We start from the raw sequence: 18,903 nt of genomic DNA, 5'->3' as shown, positions 1-18,903 counted from the left end.
GAATGAGTTTTCAGTGCTGAGTTTATTTACTTTTATTTGAGTAATGTTAATTTATGACTGTCCTCTGTAGTGGACATCAGGACTTTGCACTTATGTGTGTTTCTCTCTTTTTCCCCAGTAGACAGCTCTGACGGAGGCAGAGGGGGTTCTTAACAGAATCACTGAGGGAGATTCTGACATCGTTTCATCAGGGGATTAGAGTCCGGAGAGAGAGTATGAGACAGAAGAGGGCGAAAGCTCAGATGAGGAGGACCCAGATGAGGTGAGCCAAAACCAACACGTAGTGTTCTGAACATTTTAATCAGTGCAAAAATGGAAGGGTAACCTGCAGAGATGTGTTCCAGGGAACAGATCCCAATATTTTATTTTTGAACCTAATTAAACAATTAATGAGGAAAAAAATGTTAACATGTTCATTAGAACAGGGGTGGGCAGAAGGGGCCATTGTGGGTGAAGGTTTTTGTTCCAACCAAACAGTTACACACCTGATCCCACTAATCAACCAGTAGAGTCTTTGCTGAGGAATTTCATTATTAGACACAGGTGTGTAACAAAAACCTTGACCCACGCTGGCCCTTTCTGCATTGGAAGAATGGACATATAAAACAAAGTGCAAAAGTGTTCTCAAGTGAACTATCCCTTTTAACATTTTCATAACATGTTAATTGTGCTAAATTATTGATTGCACTTTGCCTTTCTCAATCAAAGCTTTCTACTTACATGTAGCTTTGATAGCTAAACAACAAAATTGTGAAAGGTGAAAGTTAACAGTTAGGTCTAGGGGTGTAAGGAAATATCGATACACTTGAGTATCGCGATATTATCTTTTGTGATACTGTATCAATTCTCAAAACCACTATATCGATTTTTAATTGTTTACATGTAAAGGTTCGTGACAAACCTTTTATGTTGTGTGTAACCCCACGACCACTTGGTAACAGTGTTGTAATCTATTTTCAGCCATTTGGCTCTTCCACTCCAACCCAACAACGTAAACTGAGATAGGAAGTAGCATCAGCACAAAGAACACAGGCCTATGAAATCACAATATATTGCCTTTCTTACAGTATCGCAATATATCGCGATATATTGAATCTTAACCCCTGTATCGTGATACATATCGTATCACCAAATTCTCACCAATACACAGCCCTAGGGATGTCTACTGTGATGTCTATAGGCCTTTACACACCGGAGACGTGACAAATAACCGACACAAAATTTCGCATGTTCGTGTCGGTTATTTGTCACATCTCACCCCCCCCCCCCCCATTTTCTCCCCAATTGTACTTGGCCAATTACCCCACTCTTCTGAACCATCCCGGTTACTGCTCCACCCCCTCTGCTGATCCGGGGAGGGCCGCAGTCGCCAACCGCTTCTTTTCCCCTGGCAGTGAGGAGTTTCACCAGGGGTCCATATCACATGGGAGGTTCACGCTATTCCCCTCCAGTTCCCGCTCTTTATAATTTTTGTATCCTTCCTTTGTCATACAATACAGGGTGATGAGACACACAAACGATCAACAGGTCCACCGTTGACAATAGGAGTTGTGACATAACGCACAACGTGATTGGCAGATGCCTTTATTCGTGGTGCGAAAGCTCAGGAAAATCAGCCTTGGAATTTTCAGCATTTGCCCCAAATGCTGAACATTCCAAATGTTTCCAGATGCAGAATGCCGAGATGCAAAAGCAAAATCTTTGTGAGATGCCTAAAGTGCTACATGTTCCTCTGTGTCTCCAAAAAGTCAGAATGGTTCATGAAATACCACCTAGAGTCAAATGTCTAATGAAAATGGTGACGTTGATACATAAGAATGGAAAATCTACATTTACTATTTGTTTGGTTTGTGGTGTTGTAATTTACTGGATGATTCCAGTGGCTCTTTCCATGCACATACTCAGCCTTTAAATGTTTCACACTTGAGAACAATTAAATTAAACAATTAAGTCATGTTTTCCACTACAGTGGGCATGTTGTAAAATTTTATTTATTTATGTATTTTGTTTATTTCGAACGTTAATTTTTTTTAAAAATGTGTAATAAAAGAAAACAAAAGAGAGAAAAAAATCAAAACAAGCAAGCAATATCATCATCAAACATTTGTTTTAAATCTCGGCAGTTCGAAAATTTGGGAAAAAAGTCAAATTTTAACATTTTTTTCTTTGCAATGTGTTTTTTAACCACTCCAAACACTTAATTTATGTTAAAGAAAAAAGAAATAGAAAGTGAACATTATTTTTCCTGGGTCTCAGGAGGCAATAGGTGAAATATTAATTGGAACTAGACACCTTGTATTATTAGTTGACAATTTTGATGACCTATGCTTAGGACGATTTGGACTATTGGTCACACTTTTGATAACATTAGATGTTTGATTCTGTAGATTATTAGGTACTTTGTTGCACATTTCACCACCACCAGTGGTAGGAATGATTATTAGATTATTGTGATTCACACATTTAGGAGAGGAGAGCTTGGGAGTAGTACAACAGGGTAGGGATACGGTCTCAATGTTTTAGACCAAGCTGTCAAATATATACAATAAGAAATTCCTGACTAAACATATTAACTTAACTAGTTGACTCCACATCTGCACTAGGTGTAAACCTAGCAGGCTCTCTGATCACCTGCAACCTGCTGAATGATAAGTCCCTAGTGTCAAGTTGTAGACAGCTATCTATATTTCTAGACAAAAGAGCGGTGCCGTCCCCAGTAGGATGAATGCCGTCCGCAGAAAGAAGGCCGGTTATCAACAAAGCTAAATCCCTGCTCCATTACAGTAACGAGCCAGCCAGCGGTTCATTGAGGTGCGCATACTGTATATCTCAACATTACCCCGCACGGGTAAGGGACCAGAGACAATTAATCAGTGCCAACACATTTTCCCGGCAAACTCAAGCGTCCTGACTAGGCTGGCTTTTGTGATCTCTGATTGCTTCATCCTAGCGTTATCGGTGCCAACATGAATAACAATGTTGCTGAAAGTAGCGGTGCCGTGTGCCTGGGTTCCCTCATTCTCCCTCTGTGATGCCAGCACCCTAAGATTATGTCGGAGACTCTGGCCCCAGGTAAACAGTAAACCAAGGCTGGCGAAGCTAATCTGATATTGCGGGTAATGGAGTCTCCTATCGCTAACGTGCGTTTCTTTAAATCGTTTGCCAAAGGTTAGCAGTCATTGTAAAGGTGAGTGAGACCCAACTGAAGCATGTGGGTAGCAAGCAAAATCGGCCTCATTCATTCATGTAGCACTTTTTTTTTAGTGTTACATAAATGAATGAAGCCCCCCCCCCCTTCTGCTATTATTTAATCACATGCATGTTAAAACACAGGACAGTTTTTAAAGGCAAATCTACTACTACTTTTGGCTGCTCCCGTTGGACAAATAAATAAATAGTTTTAAAGGCACATAACAAAAATATTTGTTTTATTATTGTAAATTGAATGTGCAAATATGAAAAAAAATGTTTTACTTCGGTACTTCCGGTAAAACTTTTACTGGAAGCGAAAACCACAGGCCAAAATACTGTGACTGAAGCCCAGCAATTGGTGTCTGCCGGTAGTCAGAGTGCGTGCCACTGCACATGTGCGATGTGTATGTTCGTTGTTTGAGTGCACACAACATGACAACAGCAGCGGAGAAGCAAAGAGGGCATGCACTAAGATGCGTTGACGACAATGGAACATTTTTTGCGCACAGTTCTACTCTGTGAGGAAATGGGTACAACGTGAAAGAGAGAAACTACTAAATCTTAAACTAGTATTGATCCCATTGATCTAGAATCGATCTATCTGTAGTATCGATATTTTGGGATCGATCCGCCCAACCCTATTGCCGACTAACAATCCGCCCTTGATGTTCTGCATTGAGGCTGGGTCCTGGACTGACGTGCCCGGCAGAACAAGGCAATAGATTCAGAGAGAGAGAAAAGCTGCAGATGCTGAGAAATCATTGATCTGATCCAGCACCTGAGAGGTGAGGGGTAAAAAGACCGGAGCCTGCAAATAAAAGCCTCTGTGATACCGCCTACCCTGTGTCTATCCCTCCATCTCACACCGTCGTGCTAACAGCCTTGCCACAAGGATCCAGTCTCTTTGATATACAGACAAACATCTACACGCATCAACATTTAAACAAGCCTTCCTGTGGAGGCTTTCCGGGCACATCCAACTGGGAGGAGACCCCGGGGTAGACCCAGAACTCGCTGGAGGGACTACATGTCCAATGTGGCCCGGGAACGCCTTGGGATCCCCCAGGCGGAGCTGGAGGCCGTTGTTGGGGAGAGGGATGTGTGGAGTGCCCTACTTAGCTTGCTGCCACCGCGACCCGACCCTGGAGAAGCGGCTGATGATGAGATGATATGAACATTTAAATACATTGAAAGAGAGATACGAATACACAAACACACGTTTTTATATTCCTGTCCTTCATCGTGCATAACATGTGTGTTAAGACGCCTGTTAAGTGAAAGCCATTTATGGCTGAAGTTTCAGTCAAAAATCAGTTGCTCACAATTGGAAAAAAGAAAACACGCGAGCAAAACAATGCGGCTAAACCAAAATTATAGCTCAAAGGAAAAACAGCACATTGACAATCTCAATGTTCCCCATCATTAACATTAGGGACCCATTAAAGTTACTTTAATCCCTTCAGAAGTTGCATGGAAAATGCCTTCGATGTGCCATAAGACACTTCTGCCAAAGTTTCAACTGAATAAATAGATTTTATGCACCAATGATTTCACCACATTGAGGAGTGTGGCAATGTGTATCTTTTATTTATTTATTTTTATAATGATTGACAAGCTAAGGCAAGTCGAATACTGGAGGAGAACATGTGTATAATGGAAAAATACAGTCTATAATGTAAGTGTATATACTATAATATAGCCCTATCATGGGGTCAAATATCAACTTATTGCACAGAACTGTGGTGGCGGCATTCACCACAGCACAAGACAGAATAAGACAAGGCACCATGGCCCGGTGGTCAGTGCTGTCGTCTCACAGCAGGAAGGTCCTGGGTTCGAGCTCTGGGGTAGTCCAACCTTGGGGGGGTGTCATCCCAGGTTGTCATCCCAGGTTGTCCTCTATGTGGAGTTTGCATGTTTTCCCCGTGTCTGCGGTGGGTTTTCTTTGGGTGCTCCGTTTTCCCCCACCATCAGAAAGAAACATGCATGTTAGGGTTAGGCGACACGGTGGCGCAGTGGTTAGTGCAGTCACCTCACAGCAAGAAGGTCCTGGACTCGAGCCCCGGGGTAGTCCAACCTTGGAGGTCATCCTCTGTGTGGAGTTTGCATGTTCTCACGGTGTCTGCATGGGTTTCTTCCGGTTTCCTCCCACAGTCCAAAGACATGTAGGTCAAGTGAATCGGCCGTACTAAATTGTCCCGAGGTATGAATGTGTGTGTGTATGTCGGTCCTGTGTGATGGCCTGGCGGCCTGTCCAGGGTGTCTCCCCGCCTGCTGCCCAGTGACTGCTGGGATAGGCTCCAGCATCCCCGCGACCCTGAGAGCAGGATAAGCGGTTCGGATAATGGATGTTAGGGTTAATACACCTGTCTGTGCCCCTGACCAAGGCAATGGGAAAAGAACTGGAGTTGGTCCCCGGGTGCAGCATGAAGGCGGCAGTCCACTGCTCCTAGCTACACAGATCACAGCTAGGATGGGTCAATTTGCAGTAAATGAATTTCCCCAAGGGGATTAATAAAGGGAACTTAAATTCAAATCTAAACATGGAGTTTATGGACCGGAGGCATGTCCTGCAGCATCAGCTACAGAATGCCCACATAAGAAAGAAACATATACGGCTTTATATACTCAGTATATACAGATAACGTAAGCACAAAAATCTCACAAAATTTTTATTTGGTCTGCTTGTAAATAAAAGTATTGCAGTAAACGCTCATGAAAAGGTTCATGACAAGATTTCTCAGAATCTGCTACAAATATTAGTAACCACTTATTGTACAGGTAGCGCTGTGCTGCTTGTTTCCTACAGTAAAACACTGGCCAACAACAACAAAATACTTTTGTTTCAGGAGCCGAGCGTACAAGTTGAACTTTATGCTAAGAAAAATTTAATTTTTAACAAAAAACGTAATGGTTATGGCAAGTTTTTATTTTTTCTCTCACTCGAAGACCGACTGGAAGAGAAATGGAGGACTGTATTTGAGCTACATTCAGGCCTTGATGGATGATGGCTAATGGTACAATTCAAGATTTGAATTCAAAACTTATCAGAGTGAGTTCATTTGACACAAGGATGGACAAGAGATTGGCTCCTCTGTTTATTTGGTTAGGGGATCATTTTCTGGTAAAGCTCAAACGGACAACGAGCAGCTCTGGCGCTACATTAGATAGGGGCATGTTGCGAACGTTAGCTGATGATGGGCAGGTGACACAACATTAGCCTTTCACTAGCGGTGGCTTGCTAACTGCATCCGAAAACACAGTTTTAGAAGGTTGAAACTCAGTTGTGAGTCTCTGCGACATGGATTTGAACTCATATTTCAGATTCCTCATTGGTAGAAACATTTTTCACTCTTAAAAATTAAGTTCTGCAAGGCTCCAACACCATTTCACAGGGGTTTGCCAAAACATTTACATGGTTGCGAAGCTGTCGTCCTGGAGCACAAGTTTGTTCTCCAGGTTTGATAAAGGTGGATAAAAAGCTCTAAAATGTTTATGAAATGTTGAAACTTTGTTTCTGAAAGAGTGAATCTTGATTTTGAATCTTTGCAGATATGGATTTGTACTCGATTAGGTGTTGATGCAAGTCTAAAGCGACCATTCACCACTACATTTGTGAACTTAACAGTCATCAGGAATCGGGAACAATTTATTTGTCATTTCATAATATTGTTTCCCCCAGCTCACAGCAGTGCAACACAAAGACAAAAACACATATATCCAAACTACAAAAAACTACAAAACTAAAAAAACACATATCCAAAAACTTCCTTATCCAACATATCCAAAAAAATTCACTGTCCAAGAGAATGAACGCCAGCCAGGATGACTTGGAAATGCTGGTCTGCATGGGCTAGCAGTTAGCTTAGCCTGCCCCGCTTCTGCGTCCTGTCAGACCGCCTTCGGTGTTTCCTCCTTGGGCGCAGCTCCGGGCAGGGCCGTGGTCCTTGGGCCCACCGGATGCAGCAGGCCAGGCTCCCTCAGCCGATCCAATGCCAGCTCTCCCAGCCAGACACCTTCGATACACCTCCCCGCACTCCACACGACGACACTAAAAACACAGTCAGCGCTAGACGAGGCCGCTGCCAGACCACCCTCAGGGTTATCGGAACTGCCGGTCTGCACGGGCTAGCAGGTAGCTTAGCCTGCCCTGCTTCCACGTCCTGTCAGATCGCCTTCGGTTTTTCCTCTTCAGGCGCAGCTCCGGGCAGGGCCGTGGTCCCTGGGCCCACGGGACACAACAGACCAAGCTCTCCCAGCGGATCTAGGGCCAGCTCTCCCAGACATCAAATGAAGACAAATTAGGTTTCTGTCACTTTTCTGCTGGGGCTCAAGTTTTAAAAGCCTGTAAAATATGCTCTGGAAACAGGCCTGGGACCCAGGGGCAGAGACATCTGTCTTTAACCAATCATCTAGTCCAATATCAGCCATTTGAATATTGTCTTTATTGTTTTAATCAGTTCCACTTTATAAAAGTCAAAATGTAATGGCTGGGGCTTTATAAGAATGGCTTTACGAGCATGGGTGATTTATTGTTCTAGCTCTGACTCATTATTCCTTCCAAACTCTTTTGAGCATAAAAAAAATAGTATGGCCATCATGGTATGTCTGTTTTTTCTTAGGAGCTACCTAAAGGCATAACTACTGATCAAAACGGTATTTGACAAGTAGGATGAGGGATGGGTGGTGGTCTAAAGTCAGCGGTGAACCAGGGCTCATAGGATGGATGGATGGACAGGTAGCTCGGAGAACTTCTCATAGAGGTGATGAACTGGTCAGACGGAGCGGGGAACATATCCCCACATTGAGACTGCATAATGCACTGATACGAAGTCTCCCAAATCCATTGACAGATTTGTTTAGGTGTTCCACTTGGCCAAAAACCTCGGTCTACATGGAGCCATTCACTGACCTTGGTTTCCATATCCTTGATGTGACAGGATCTGGAAAATCCACCAGAACATATACATCAAATCAACATTTACTTAAGGGCTGCGTGCCACGAATTTAATGTTGCATATTGTTACCATCCATTTGTATTTTGACAAGATAACGTGGATATGATGTTACTTGGCTTTTTATGTTGTTGTTGCTAATTATTTTATCTTAAGTGTTTGGACATCACTACACGAGGTTTCTCTCTTTTTTGCCATGGTATCAAGTTGGGTATAGAGAATCATAGAATTTCACTGGTGTTGGTATCAGCTGCCATAAAGTCATGGTATTATGACGTCATTAGCTAGCACAGCGACTGGCTAGCAAGGTGGTTTACATGGTGTCTTGATGCGTGCTCAATAGTCCAGGTAATAAAATCACAGAGGGTTGAATCAGTTCATCTGTACACCACGTTTATTGACAGAATAAACATTGTATCCAGATGAACAGATTCAGCCTTCTTTGGTTTACATGGTGTTATCAACAATTAATTACCCCCTCAACACTGACATGCAACCGCTTTGCACTCACTTCTTTCAGTCCAGCTGTGCTCCGACCTTTGACCCTTTCTCTGCCTACTTTTTTGTTGTTTGTGATGTTGCGGGTCTGTGAATTAATGCTCATTCTACTATGGCACTAATGGATACAGTTTGATGCTTTGTATTGGAATGTCAGCTAAATGTCTAAAATGTTAAATAAATGAGGAAAAGGCCAAAAAAAAAATCAGTGAGTGATTTGGAAATTTGTACAAGCCGACAAAAAGAAGCACAGGCTCCATCAGCTTTCTCTGGTTAGGGTTCTCAATGTGGCATGTACCTTGGGAATTTGTTCTATAAAGAATTATGAAATCCTCTCCACCTCATTACTCGTCTGTAGAAACAAGAGCAATGACAGAATACAACGGCTATTTTAATTCTGACTGTCAGTCTCCATGTCCTCATCTCCACCGTCATCGCCGTGTTCTTTTAATTCAGTTTTTTTTTCTCCAGAAATGTTGTACAACCGCTTTGCTGCTCTCCCCTCACTGCAACAACAGTTACTGAGGTGTTCTTGAGCAAGGCACTAACTCCTCTGCTAGTGAACCTGCCCAAGAGTAGAAAACAATGAACACACCGATACAAACGGGTGATAAATGAAAGGAAAAACCAACATAAAGTATCTTAGTAAGATGTTGGGCCACCACGAGCCTCCGGGACAGCATCAGTGCTCCTTGTCATAGTCTACAAGTCTCTGAACTCTACTGGAGGGATGGAGCACCATTCCTCCAAAAGATATTCCCTCCTCTGGTGTCTTGATGATGGTGGTGGAGACCACAACGCCAAAATCTCCCATAGGTGTTCAACTGGGTTGAGATCTGGTGACTGTTGAGGCCATAGCATATGACCTACGTCATTTTTGTCCTCATCAAACCATTCAGTGACCCCTCGTGCCCTGTGGACGGGGGCATTGTCCTCCTGGAAAAGACCACTCCCATCAGGACGGAGGTGTTTCTTCATAGGGTCAAGGTGGTCACTCAGTAACTTTGTATTGCTCTGCAGTGACCCTTCCCTCTAAAGGGACAAGTGGACCCAAACCATGCCAGGAAAATGCCCCCCCCCCACAGTATAACAGAGCCCCCGGGGGACCCCCCTCACTGTAGGGGTCAGTCATTCAGGTGTTGTCACTCGTCTGAAGATATGAATAATCTCGGCCTGCCCAGGGTGTCTCCCCGCCTGCCGCTCAACGACTGCTGGGATGGGCTCCAACATCCCCGCGACCCTGAGTGAGGATAAACGGTGTGGATAATGGATGGATGGCTGGCTGGCTGGATGATCATCACAAACTGTGCAGCGTTCACAACAAGCCGAGGCGCTGAGCAATGTTATCCACATCCATAGGTGCAGTGTGTGTGTGTGAGAGAGAGAGGGGGGGAGGGGGGAGGAGAGAGAGTTTGTTTTTGTCCCAGGTCCAAAGAACAATTTATGGACTAAAAACAAATTTTATTCAGGTTTTTGGAATCCAGTGTTTATTTATTGGCGTAGACATCAAATGGAAGGATGGCTGGGTCGAACGTTAGCACACACTTCCCTGTGGCCTCTCACCCCAACCCCCCCCCCCCTCCGAGGTTCCGCCAGGACGCCGTGCATCGCCGTCCCGTTCACCTGCTCCTGGCCAGAGCTGATCCAGGACTACACCGGTCAGTGGAGGATTTGACCCGGCGTACGCTAAGCAAGCTGTGTTTAGCTTGCAAGGGGCGCCCCGCGAGACGCCGCTAGCCGTCTCATTGGCTGCGATGCACGCAAGGCGGACGGAGAAGTCACGAGCAAGAAAACTGCACACCGTGCCATGTTTTGTCCTCGCCGAGGCGAGCCGACACGGCGCGCTCGTTCTCGCGGGCCAATAGTCAGTCAGTTACACAATCGCTTGAGCTTTCACACACACATGCTCGATGCCTCCCCCGCCCACTTTCCCTATCTGCGTCGCTAGAGCTGGGCGGACTGGAGCTGATCAGGCTAGTTCCGTATTCTTGCCGCTAGTTATCTCGGGGCTTCGTCTATTCCTCTCGCCGAATTGGGTTTTTTTTTTTTAACGAGGACCTGGAGACGTCACGGGCCAATCCCCCTGCACCGGCGTCTCGTAACTCCGTGGGCAAAAAAAAAAAAAAAGAACAAAAAAAAAAAGTAGAGGGGTAAGAAACGAAGATTTATTTCAGACTGCGCGTTGCCAACGGGCGGCGGATTCGTCGGCCGACGTCGTTCTCGCTCGCCGTCAAACTTTGACGCCGCTGCGCCCCTCTCGTCCAAATACAAGTGCGTCGCCTCATTCATTGGACATGCGGCGTTTGGCATTCCAGACGCCGCCGCCGCCGCCGCCGCCGGCCAGCCCGCGAGCCGCCAGCCCGCGAGCCCGCGTCTCGTTTGTGACGCTTTTCGGACCGTGACTTGGGCACTCTCGCAACTTTGTTGCCGAGACGTGCGTCGTCGTGTGTGCGTGTGTGTGTGTACGTACACACACACGAGTGTGTGCGTGTGTAACGGTGCACACGATACAGTGACGAGCTGTACCAGTGTGCGTGCACGAGAGAGTATGTGGCGTGTCGTCCATTGATGTTGTTTTGACACAGGTGACGTAGAGCGTGACGCGCCTAAACGACGAGACGGCCGAATCGCGTCCCCATGTCATGTGAACAACATGCCTCGGCCGCCGTGCCGGTTCCGCGGGTTGGAGGGGGTGGAGGAGGAGGGGGGGCGGGCGGGGGGTTCTGAGCTGCGCACTTGATAATTGAGGCAAGACGCCGACCCACGCTGAGCGACGCAGCTCGGCACCGGGAGCCGCTGTGGCTGTAGGCGACGTACAGTTTCGCTGTCAGTCTGGTGCACGCGGAGTGCACGTTATTGCATTTGTCACACAGCACGATAAAATAGCACGACCCGAAACTATGCAATCACCAGTCTGATCCTTGTTTTTTTTTTATGGCTAGATATGATCACGCCATGGCCTAGAATGAAGGGAGCAGGACAAGTAGACTCCAACATTATGTACCAAGGGAATGAGTCGCTTCCAAGAATCCCATATTCCAATACATTAAACTGTCGTCTCTTGCAATTTACTGTAACTACAGTCAGGGCTGAGAGCAGTGGCCTCTGACGGGTGGAGGGATCATGAAACCAGAGAGAGGAGGTGGGGGGGGGGAGGTTTCACACATCACTGAGGAACTTAGTTTTCATATCAGTGTTTATTTGAAGCAGGCAAACCCAAAAAATGCATTCATATTCACTGAGTTAAAAAAAAAAGGAGCTGGAAGAGGAATCTAAAGCATTTTTTTTTTATAATCTGAAGCATGCAAGTCATAACTGTAACAAACTTATTGGATAAATGCCCGTGTCACGTATTTGAATCCTCAGAGATATGCCACATATGTCTACGAGGAGCCTGACGCTGGGACGATCTCATCCAGTTTATGTTGACCCTAAATGGTCTTAAATATTGGGACGTTCAGTCCTCTTCTCGTCTGATGTTGCTGTTTGTGGCATCGGTTAAAAGACGTCTCTGGGTTACTGTAATTCAGAATAACAGATGCAGGTAATTGATCCTTGCCACACTCAATTTTGTCTTTCTTGAGCCTAATTCTGTACTCGCAATATATTCTGTTTAGTACCGGCCTGATGAAATCATTCCTTAATATATTTTGTATCTCCCGAGTGTCTTATTTTTCAGGACTGCAGGTCGGTTCCTTGGGACAGGTAGCAATCTGAGGCGCGGGGGTCAAAAATACACTTAGTTGTGTCCGAGGCAACGTGACCTCTCTGCAAACAGTTGTGCTTCAGAAACTATTCGTTGCCGGATAATTTGCCCCGTGCATCCCTATCCGGAACCTCACAGAGGATTTTAGGCTTGGGGGAAAGCAGTACCGTAGAAGTTGCCAGAGTATTTTCGGCTAAAACATGGCTGATTCAGATCCCCGCCGGGATCCGAGAAGTTTTCCCTTCTGCAAAGTTGGCGGGAGAAATGAACAAGCAGTTTTTTTTATCTCTTTCTTTGTCAGGATCTGCAGTTGAAGTGACCCCGAGCATAGGACTCCAGCGCTGTCTGCTCCAGCGGTGCTGCCTGTTGTCCACCGGCAGAAGATTGTGGTTTTGCTGGACAGCTCCAAGTGGCCAACAGTGTGTCAGTGGTTTTATTGGGCAGCTCCCAGGTGTGAATATAGTAAATTAGAGTGATGCTTAAAAAAAATGCATGATACTTAGTTAACATTATTTTGGTAAATTACAGAATTCTACATGTACAACACTGATCACTTTTTAATAATGGCTCTTTTTAGGAAAACTTCCCGGAGGTGGAAAGATCATCTGCCAGACCCCTGCACCGGTTCTCCGTGTCTCCAACAATGGAAGCAGCATCGTAATGGACGATGCTGAGACTGGCACAGATCTGACTACCCAGCGGTTTCTCCTGTGGCGCCGGCACTCTTTGAACCTGATGTGATGAGCTGACCTCTGACCCCCAGGGGGTTAAAAATGGCACTCCAAATAAGGCGGAAGGGAAAGCAAGACATCACGCTGTCTGGGAATTCGGTGGGACTGTTCTTGTGAGGCAGGACCGGGCAGACCAGACCAAACTTGCTGTCAAAGAACTTCCGTCACAACAAACCTTGTTAATTATCGTTTAAATTGAAATTGGACTGGAGGGAGACTTCAGTAAACTGTCATTTAGTCAAGGCTACAATTTAGGGAGAAGAATGGAAGATCTTTGGCACTGAGATACCGATTCTGGAAACACTGACCATTTATTTATTTGCCACACAGATTGTTTAAACTGGTGGCATTTTTGCATTGGGGTGGACATTGCCCAGTGTTGGTAAAATTTCCACCCCTGCCCCAACTGAATGGATGCTTTACATGCTGCATCGTAACCTTTTTGGACTCCACCTGTTGCTGAGGATACATTCGCAGTTCAGAGACAGAAGAAACAGAACTTACTGACATTTCATGTCCGTCATTACTTGGAAATAGTAGAATTTCAACCCCTTGATATTGTGACTGAATGTGTCCGACTTCGCTCTGAAAACCAAGGAGGCCCCTAAACTCCAGCGTGTCCATTACCCATAACCTCCTGTGGTCGGCTTCTGCTGTTCCCTCTTCTGCAGTGAACAATCTGAGGAAACTGAAAAGCTGATTCCCCGATTAGGATCAAGGGGTACCATCACCCCGTTCCAAATATGGCTGCGGCAGGAAGGAAATACCTGGTCAGAGACTTTAACCATTTCATCACCTGTTACCTGTGCAGGGGTTATCTGATCAAACCAACCACTGTCACAGAGTGCCTGCACACCTGTGAGTAGCAGATGCACACACACATATACATGGGTCAAAAAATGAACGACGTTTTTGCCAAGATAACATTTTGGTCAAGTTTGTTATGTTTGATAAGGGAGAGAGGGGGATTGTATGCATCACGGATGATAACTGGGATTCAAACATGTGATCTGTGCCCTGTATGTTACATATTAGAACATGAAAATAACACGAGTAGCACAGAGAGAACAAACTGTTACCAAGGCAACATTCAAGCAGTTAACATCAAGTGTTGCTGAGTATTGGTTTTGCATCATTTGCAGCACTCCCCCCCCCCTTTTTTTTTTTTTTCTCCCCAATTGTACCTGGCCAATCATCCCGCTCTCTGAGCCTTCCCAGTCGCTGCTCCACCCCCTCTGCTGGTCCGGGGAGGGCTGCAGACTACCACATACTTCCTCCGATACATGTGGAGTCACCAGCGGCTTCTTTTCACCTGACAGTGAGGAGTTTCACCAGGGGGGACGTATCGAGTGGGAGGATCACGCTATTCCCCCTCCCCCCTGAACAGGCGCCCCGGCTGACCAGAGGAGGCGCTAGGGCAGGGATCAGGACACCCGCCCACATCCGGCTTCCCACCCGCAGACACGGCCAATTGTGTCTGTAGGGACGCCCGACCAAGCCAGAGGTAACACGGGGATTCGAACCGGCGATCCCCGTGTTGGTAGGCCTGTTTGCAGCACTTTTGGCATGGGTATGGCAAGGTTTGCTGCCTGAAATGTACCAATCTGGTAACTTCCTGAAATCCTTGAACCCTTTTCTGTTACCCAAGCACAACGTATTAGAAAATATTTGTGGAAAAAAAAAAGTTTAAAACTCACCTTTGTGTGACTTCTACGAGTCTGCTTTCAATGCATGTCATGGAAGCTGCTGTTCTTCTGCCCCTCGTCTGAATCCACAGAAGGATACTGAACGTGTACCTCGATGGACAGAATTTTTATTATTTCCCTTTGTTCCTTTTTAAAGGAAATAGTTTTATTTTGTTCAATATGATGTCCTTGGTGATAAACAAGTAAGCTCAGCTGAATGTTTTCCCTGTGCACTGAAGAACAGGAGGGCCTTTACTGACATGGACAAGTTGCACAAAAGTGAGGTTTATACTTTACAACAAATATTTTCAAGCAATATTTCTCACTCAGGTAACAGAAAAGGGTTCAAGGATTCCAGAAAGGTCATCAGATTGGCAAGTTTTGTTCAGGAAACCTTGCCATGCCCAGCACGGCACGGTGGCCCAGCGGTTAGCGCTGTCGCCTCACAGCAAGAAGGTCCTGGGTTCGAACCCCGGGGTTGTCTAACCTTGGGGGTCATCCCAGGTGGTCCTCTGTGTGGAGTTTGCATGTTCTCCCCGTGTCTGCGGTGGGTTTTCTCCGGGGTCCTCCGGTTTCCCCCACCATAAAAAAAAAAGACATGCATGTTAGGGTTAATACTCCTGTCTGTGCTCCTGACTGAGGCCTAGCAAGAAGAACTGGAGTTGGTCCCCGGGCGCTGCACTAGTGGTTGCCCACTGCTCCTAGCTACACAGTTAGGATGGTGGGTTAAATGCAGAAAAAGAATTGCCCCATGGGGATTAATAAAAGAAAAACAGTAGTAAAAAGTGCCAGATGCCATGCAAAACAAAATCACCAGGAAATTGTCAATGCATTTCCATGGGACCAGCACCCAGACAGTGGTTTGTGCTAGTCCTGGACAGGGCTAATCACTATGCAACGCTTTCTCATCCTAGGTCACGGTAAGCTTTCAAATGAATGTTTTCTTTAGCTCGGGGAAATTCAGAGACACTTAGTATTAGCTTCTCCTCCGTGTATTAGCCAGATCCGCTGATATCTAGCATGCCGGTTTTGTGCCCCAGCTGGGTTTTTATTAAGCAGTGTAAGAACTAGTCTAACAGAAGCACATATGTTTTAACACTCTGCAGGCCACCAAACTTTTGCATTTCCAGCCTCACTGCAACAGATAGAAATAGATGTTAGCTTGATTACAAATTGATTGCAGCTGCCACCCGTTACCACCACAGCCACTGCTTCCCTCCCCTCCCCCCCAATACAGACACCCACCACCACCACCACCACACACACACACACACACACTGAGTTGGCCAGATAACTGTACTGAGTAAAACCTGGAGCGGCTGCTTTTACTTAAGTCCATGTTCCAGACTTGGGTGATAGCAGGTTTTACTCAGCAAAGTTACCCGGTTATTGTCAATAATCCTGCTTTGTGATACAGGCCCCAGATAATAATGACTTGGCGTAGGAGGAACTTTCTAGTAGCCATAATCAGGCTGAGACATTTTCACTCGAGCAAGTGATGACCATTTCCCCAATTTTGTGTGACCCAGGGCAACTCATGTCGCCCCAAATTCTGATATCACATTCGCCGTGAAGGAATCTGAAATCAGTGGAATTGATGTACAGCAAAATTATATCAGACCAGCGGTCCCTCGGCGTGACTCCTGGAGAGCTACCATTCTGTTGGTTTTTACTCCAACCCTAATTCAACACGCCTGATTCAGCCAAGAAGCTCTCTTCGAGCATTAGTGGACTCAGGTGTGTTACGCTAAAGTTTGAGTGAAAACCGACGGGATGGTAGGACTCCAGGACCAGGGTACGAGACTACTGTTGTGGGCTATGTACATATTCTTTAAGTGCATTGGTGTAGTTAGTATTTGTTTTAGATCACAAATATGCTAGTGTGAGTACTGCCTTTAAAATTTACTCGAGTAGAAATTCCTCAAAAGTTGACTTAATACATGTCCCTGAGTACTTGTTACTAGTCTTGCTACTGGTCACCACTGGTGAAAACATGGAGACCTTCACACACAGCACACATGTCGACCCTCTCACCTCTTAGTCCTTTGCTGAAGTGTACAAATTCTCAAAGGGAGGGTCGGGATGAGCGGGCTAATCTTTGAATTGATGCGCATTATACCTTAAATCCAGGTTTGACAGGGACAGCACATGTAAGGCTTTGTTCTAAGAAGATGTTGACACCTCCCTATCCCCCTTCATCCACCTTTTAGAATACCCAAGGTACTGGAGCTCTCTGTCTCTCTCCCTCCCATCCTGATGAGTTTTTCCCCCTCTCCTGAAGTCACAACACCGTCACTTACACAAAGATGGTCACCGCCTCTACTGCTTAGCCAGTCAAAGCTGCAGCACCGAATAGCACCAATAAACATCGATACCAATTATTTTTATTCATTAACTAGGTGCTGGTTCTATCCGTGGCACCTCCTTGCAGCAGCGCAGTGAGTTCAAAGTTCAAGAGAATTGGCTGAAATTACCATATCGGCACCAAGACACAATTGCCGAGAAAATTGTCTTATTGAGAAGATGGAGCTAAGAGAGTTAAAAGTGCTGCATGAGGAAAATAACCAAAATTGGACCTTGTTGTTTTATGAACCGCTCTGTGTAAAGTTGTGAGTTGGCTGTAAATGTAGGTACAGGGTAGGGTAGTTCAGGGCTGGGCAGTCTTACCCAGAAAGGGATGGTGTGGGTGCAGGTTTTTGTTCCAACCAAGCAGTTACACACCTGGGTGTACAAATCAAATTCCTCAGCAAAGACTGTACTGGTTGGTTAGTGGGATCAGGTGTGTAACTGCTTGGGTGGAACAGAAACCTTCACCCACACCTGCCCTTTCTGGATAAGATTGCCCACCCCTGTGGTAGTTTGTATTAGTGCAGGGGTGGGCAGCATGCTCCAGAAAGGGCAGGTGTGGGTGCAAGTCTTTGTTCCAACCAAGCGGTTACACACCTGATTCTATCAGTCAACCAGCAGTCTTTGCTAAGGACCTTGATTTGTAGACTCAGATGTGTAACTGCTTGGTTGGAACAAAGACCTGCACCCACACCGGCCCTTCTCTGGATCATGTTGCCCATCCCTGTATTAGTGTGAGGAGAGGGCAGAGTGCAGAAGGGTGAACGTTACGGTGGGCCATGATATCCTCGTGGAAATTGCTGTTGGCCTGATTCAGCCAATCATCTGCGATGGGAGGAGCTTGCTGGACAAACCTATAATTTCCCACCTGCTCTCACCCACATCCTCATTCCTCCTAACGCGCAGGCTAGATTCTCTATATAGGGGCTTCCCCTCGACAGGGAGATTTACATTGTCTGTCTGATTGTCATGCTGAACCTTGCTTAAAGTCAATGTAAGTTTCTTCTCTTTTTCAGTCTGCAAGAGCTGTATTGTGCAGCACTTTGAGGAGAGCAACGACTGTCCTAAATGTGGCATCCAGGTCCACGAGACAAACCCCCTGGAGATGCTCAGGTTAAGATGCTCTCTCTCTCTCTCCGTTTCTCCCTTTCCTTTTGTACTGTTTTATGTTTCCATCTCTTGCTTCTTTTTTTTTTTTGTTGCTTCATCTGTCTTTCTCTTGCTTCATCTTCCTTGTTCTCCAGCTCTGTCATATTGTTACTGTTATCCAGCCCTCCCTTTTATCTAGTTCTGTCTCCTCATCCCTGTCTTTTTTTATTTCTCTGGTGGTCCTCTGTCATATTCCATATTCTCCCCCGTTTTTGGGGCTTTCTTCTTGTTCTCTAGCTCCCCATCTGTCTCTCAAACAAATCTCCAAAATTCACCGATGTAATTTCTCTCATTTGACTTTGAAAGAGGTGCAGGCAGGGTTCAAGTGTAGTGGAAGATGACCTTGCCAGAGTGGAGAAATTAAGGAGGCTGAAGTGAAAATAACAATACATGATCCATGCAGACACTCGTGGAAAACGGATGGTTTGGTCCAAGAGTAAGACATGAACAGTACTGCATATTGTAGTGAATTCGGGGGGCAACCACAGGAACTGCCGCGGCTGGGACGCGAACCCGTATCGCCCGCACCGCGGGAGACATCGCTGACCGCTCGACTAAAGGGTCAGACCCGTCAGCCAGCGGCCAACATGTCTACTTATCCATGCACGTTACACTAGCCCCCTCCTTCGGGAAGCGCGTCC

General features: G+C 45.8%; 1 protein-coding gene across 1 annotated transcript in view; it reads left to right on the top strand.

The window, feature by feature from the left end:
* The first annotated feature begins 230 nt into the window (after window positions 1–230).
* pcgf5b (polycomb group ring finger 5b) overlaps window positions 231–18,903 on the top strand; it is a 49,064-nt gene continuing 30,391 nt past the window's right edge. The window contains exons 1-4 of the mRNA XM_056291945.1: window positions 231–262; window positions 12,653–12,802; window positions 12,929–13,940; window positions 18,130–18,226. Coding sequence (XP_056147920.1) covers window positions 13,826–13,940; window positions 18,130–18,226 — 212 coding nt within the window. The 5' untranslated portion in view covers window positions 231–262; window positions 12,653–12,802; window positions 12,929–13,825. The remainder of the gene's footprint in view (window positions 263–12,652; window positions 12,803–12,928; window positions 13,941–18,129; window positions 18,227–18,903) is intronic.

The sequence above is a fragment of the Lampris incognitus genome, chromosome 13 (assembly GCF_029633865.1).
Source record: "Lampris incognitus isolate fLamInc1 chromosome 13, fLamInc1.hap2, whole genome shotgun sequence".
Lineage (NCBI taxonomy): Eukaryota > Metazoa > Chordata > Actinopteri > Lampriformes > Lampridae > Lampris > Lampris incognitus.
The sequence above is the reverse complement of the archived record's forward strand: the minus strand, read 5'-3'. Positions and strand labels throughout refer to the sequence as shown.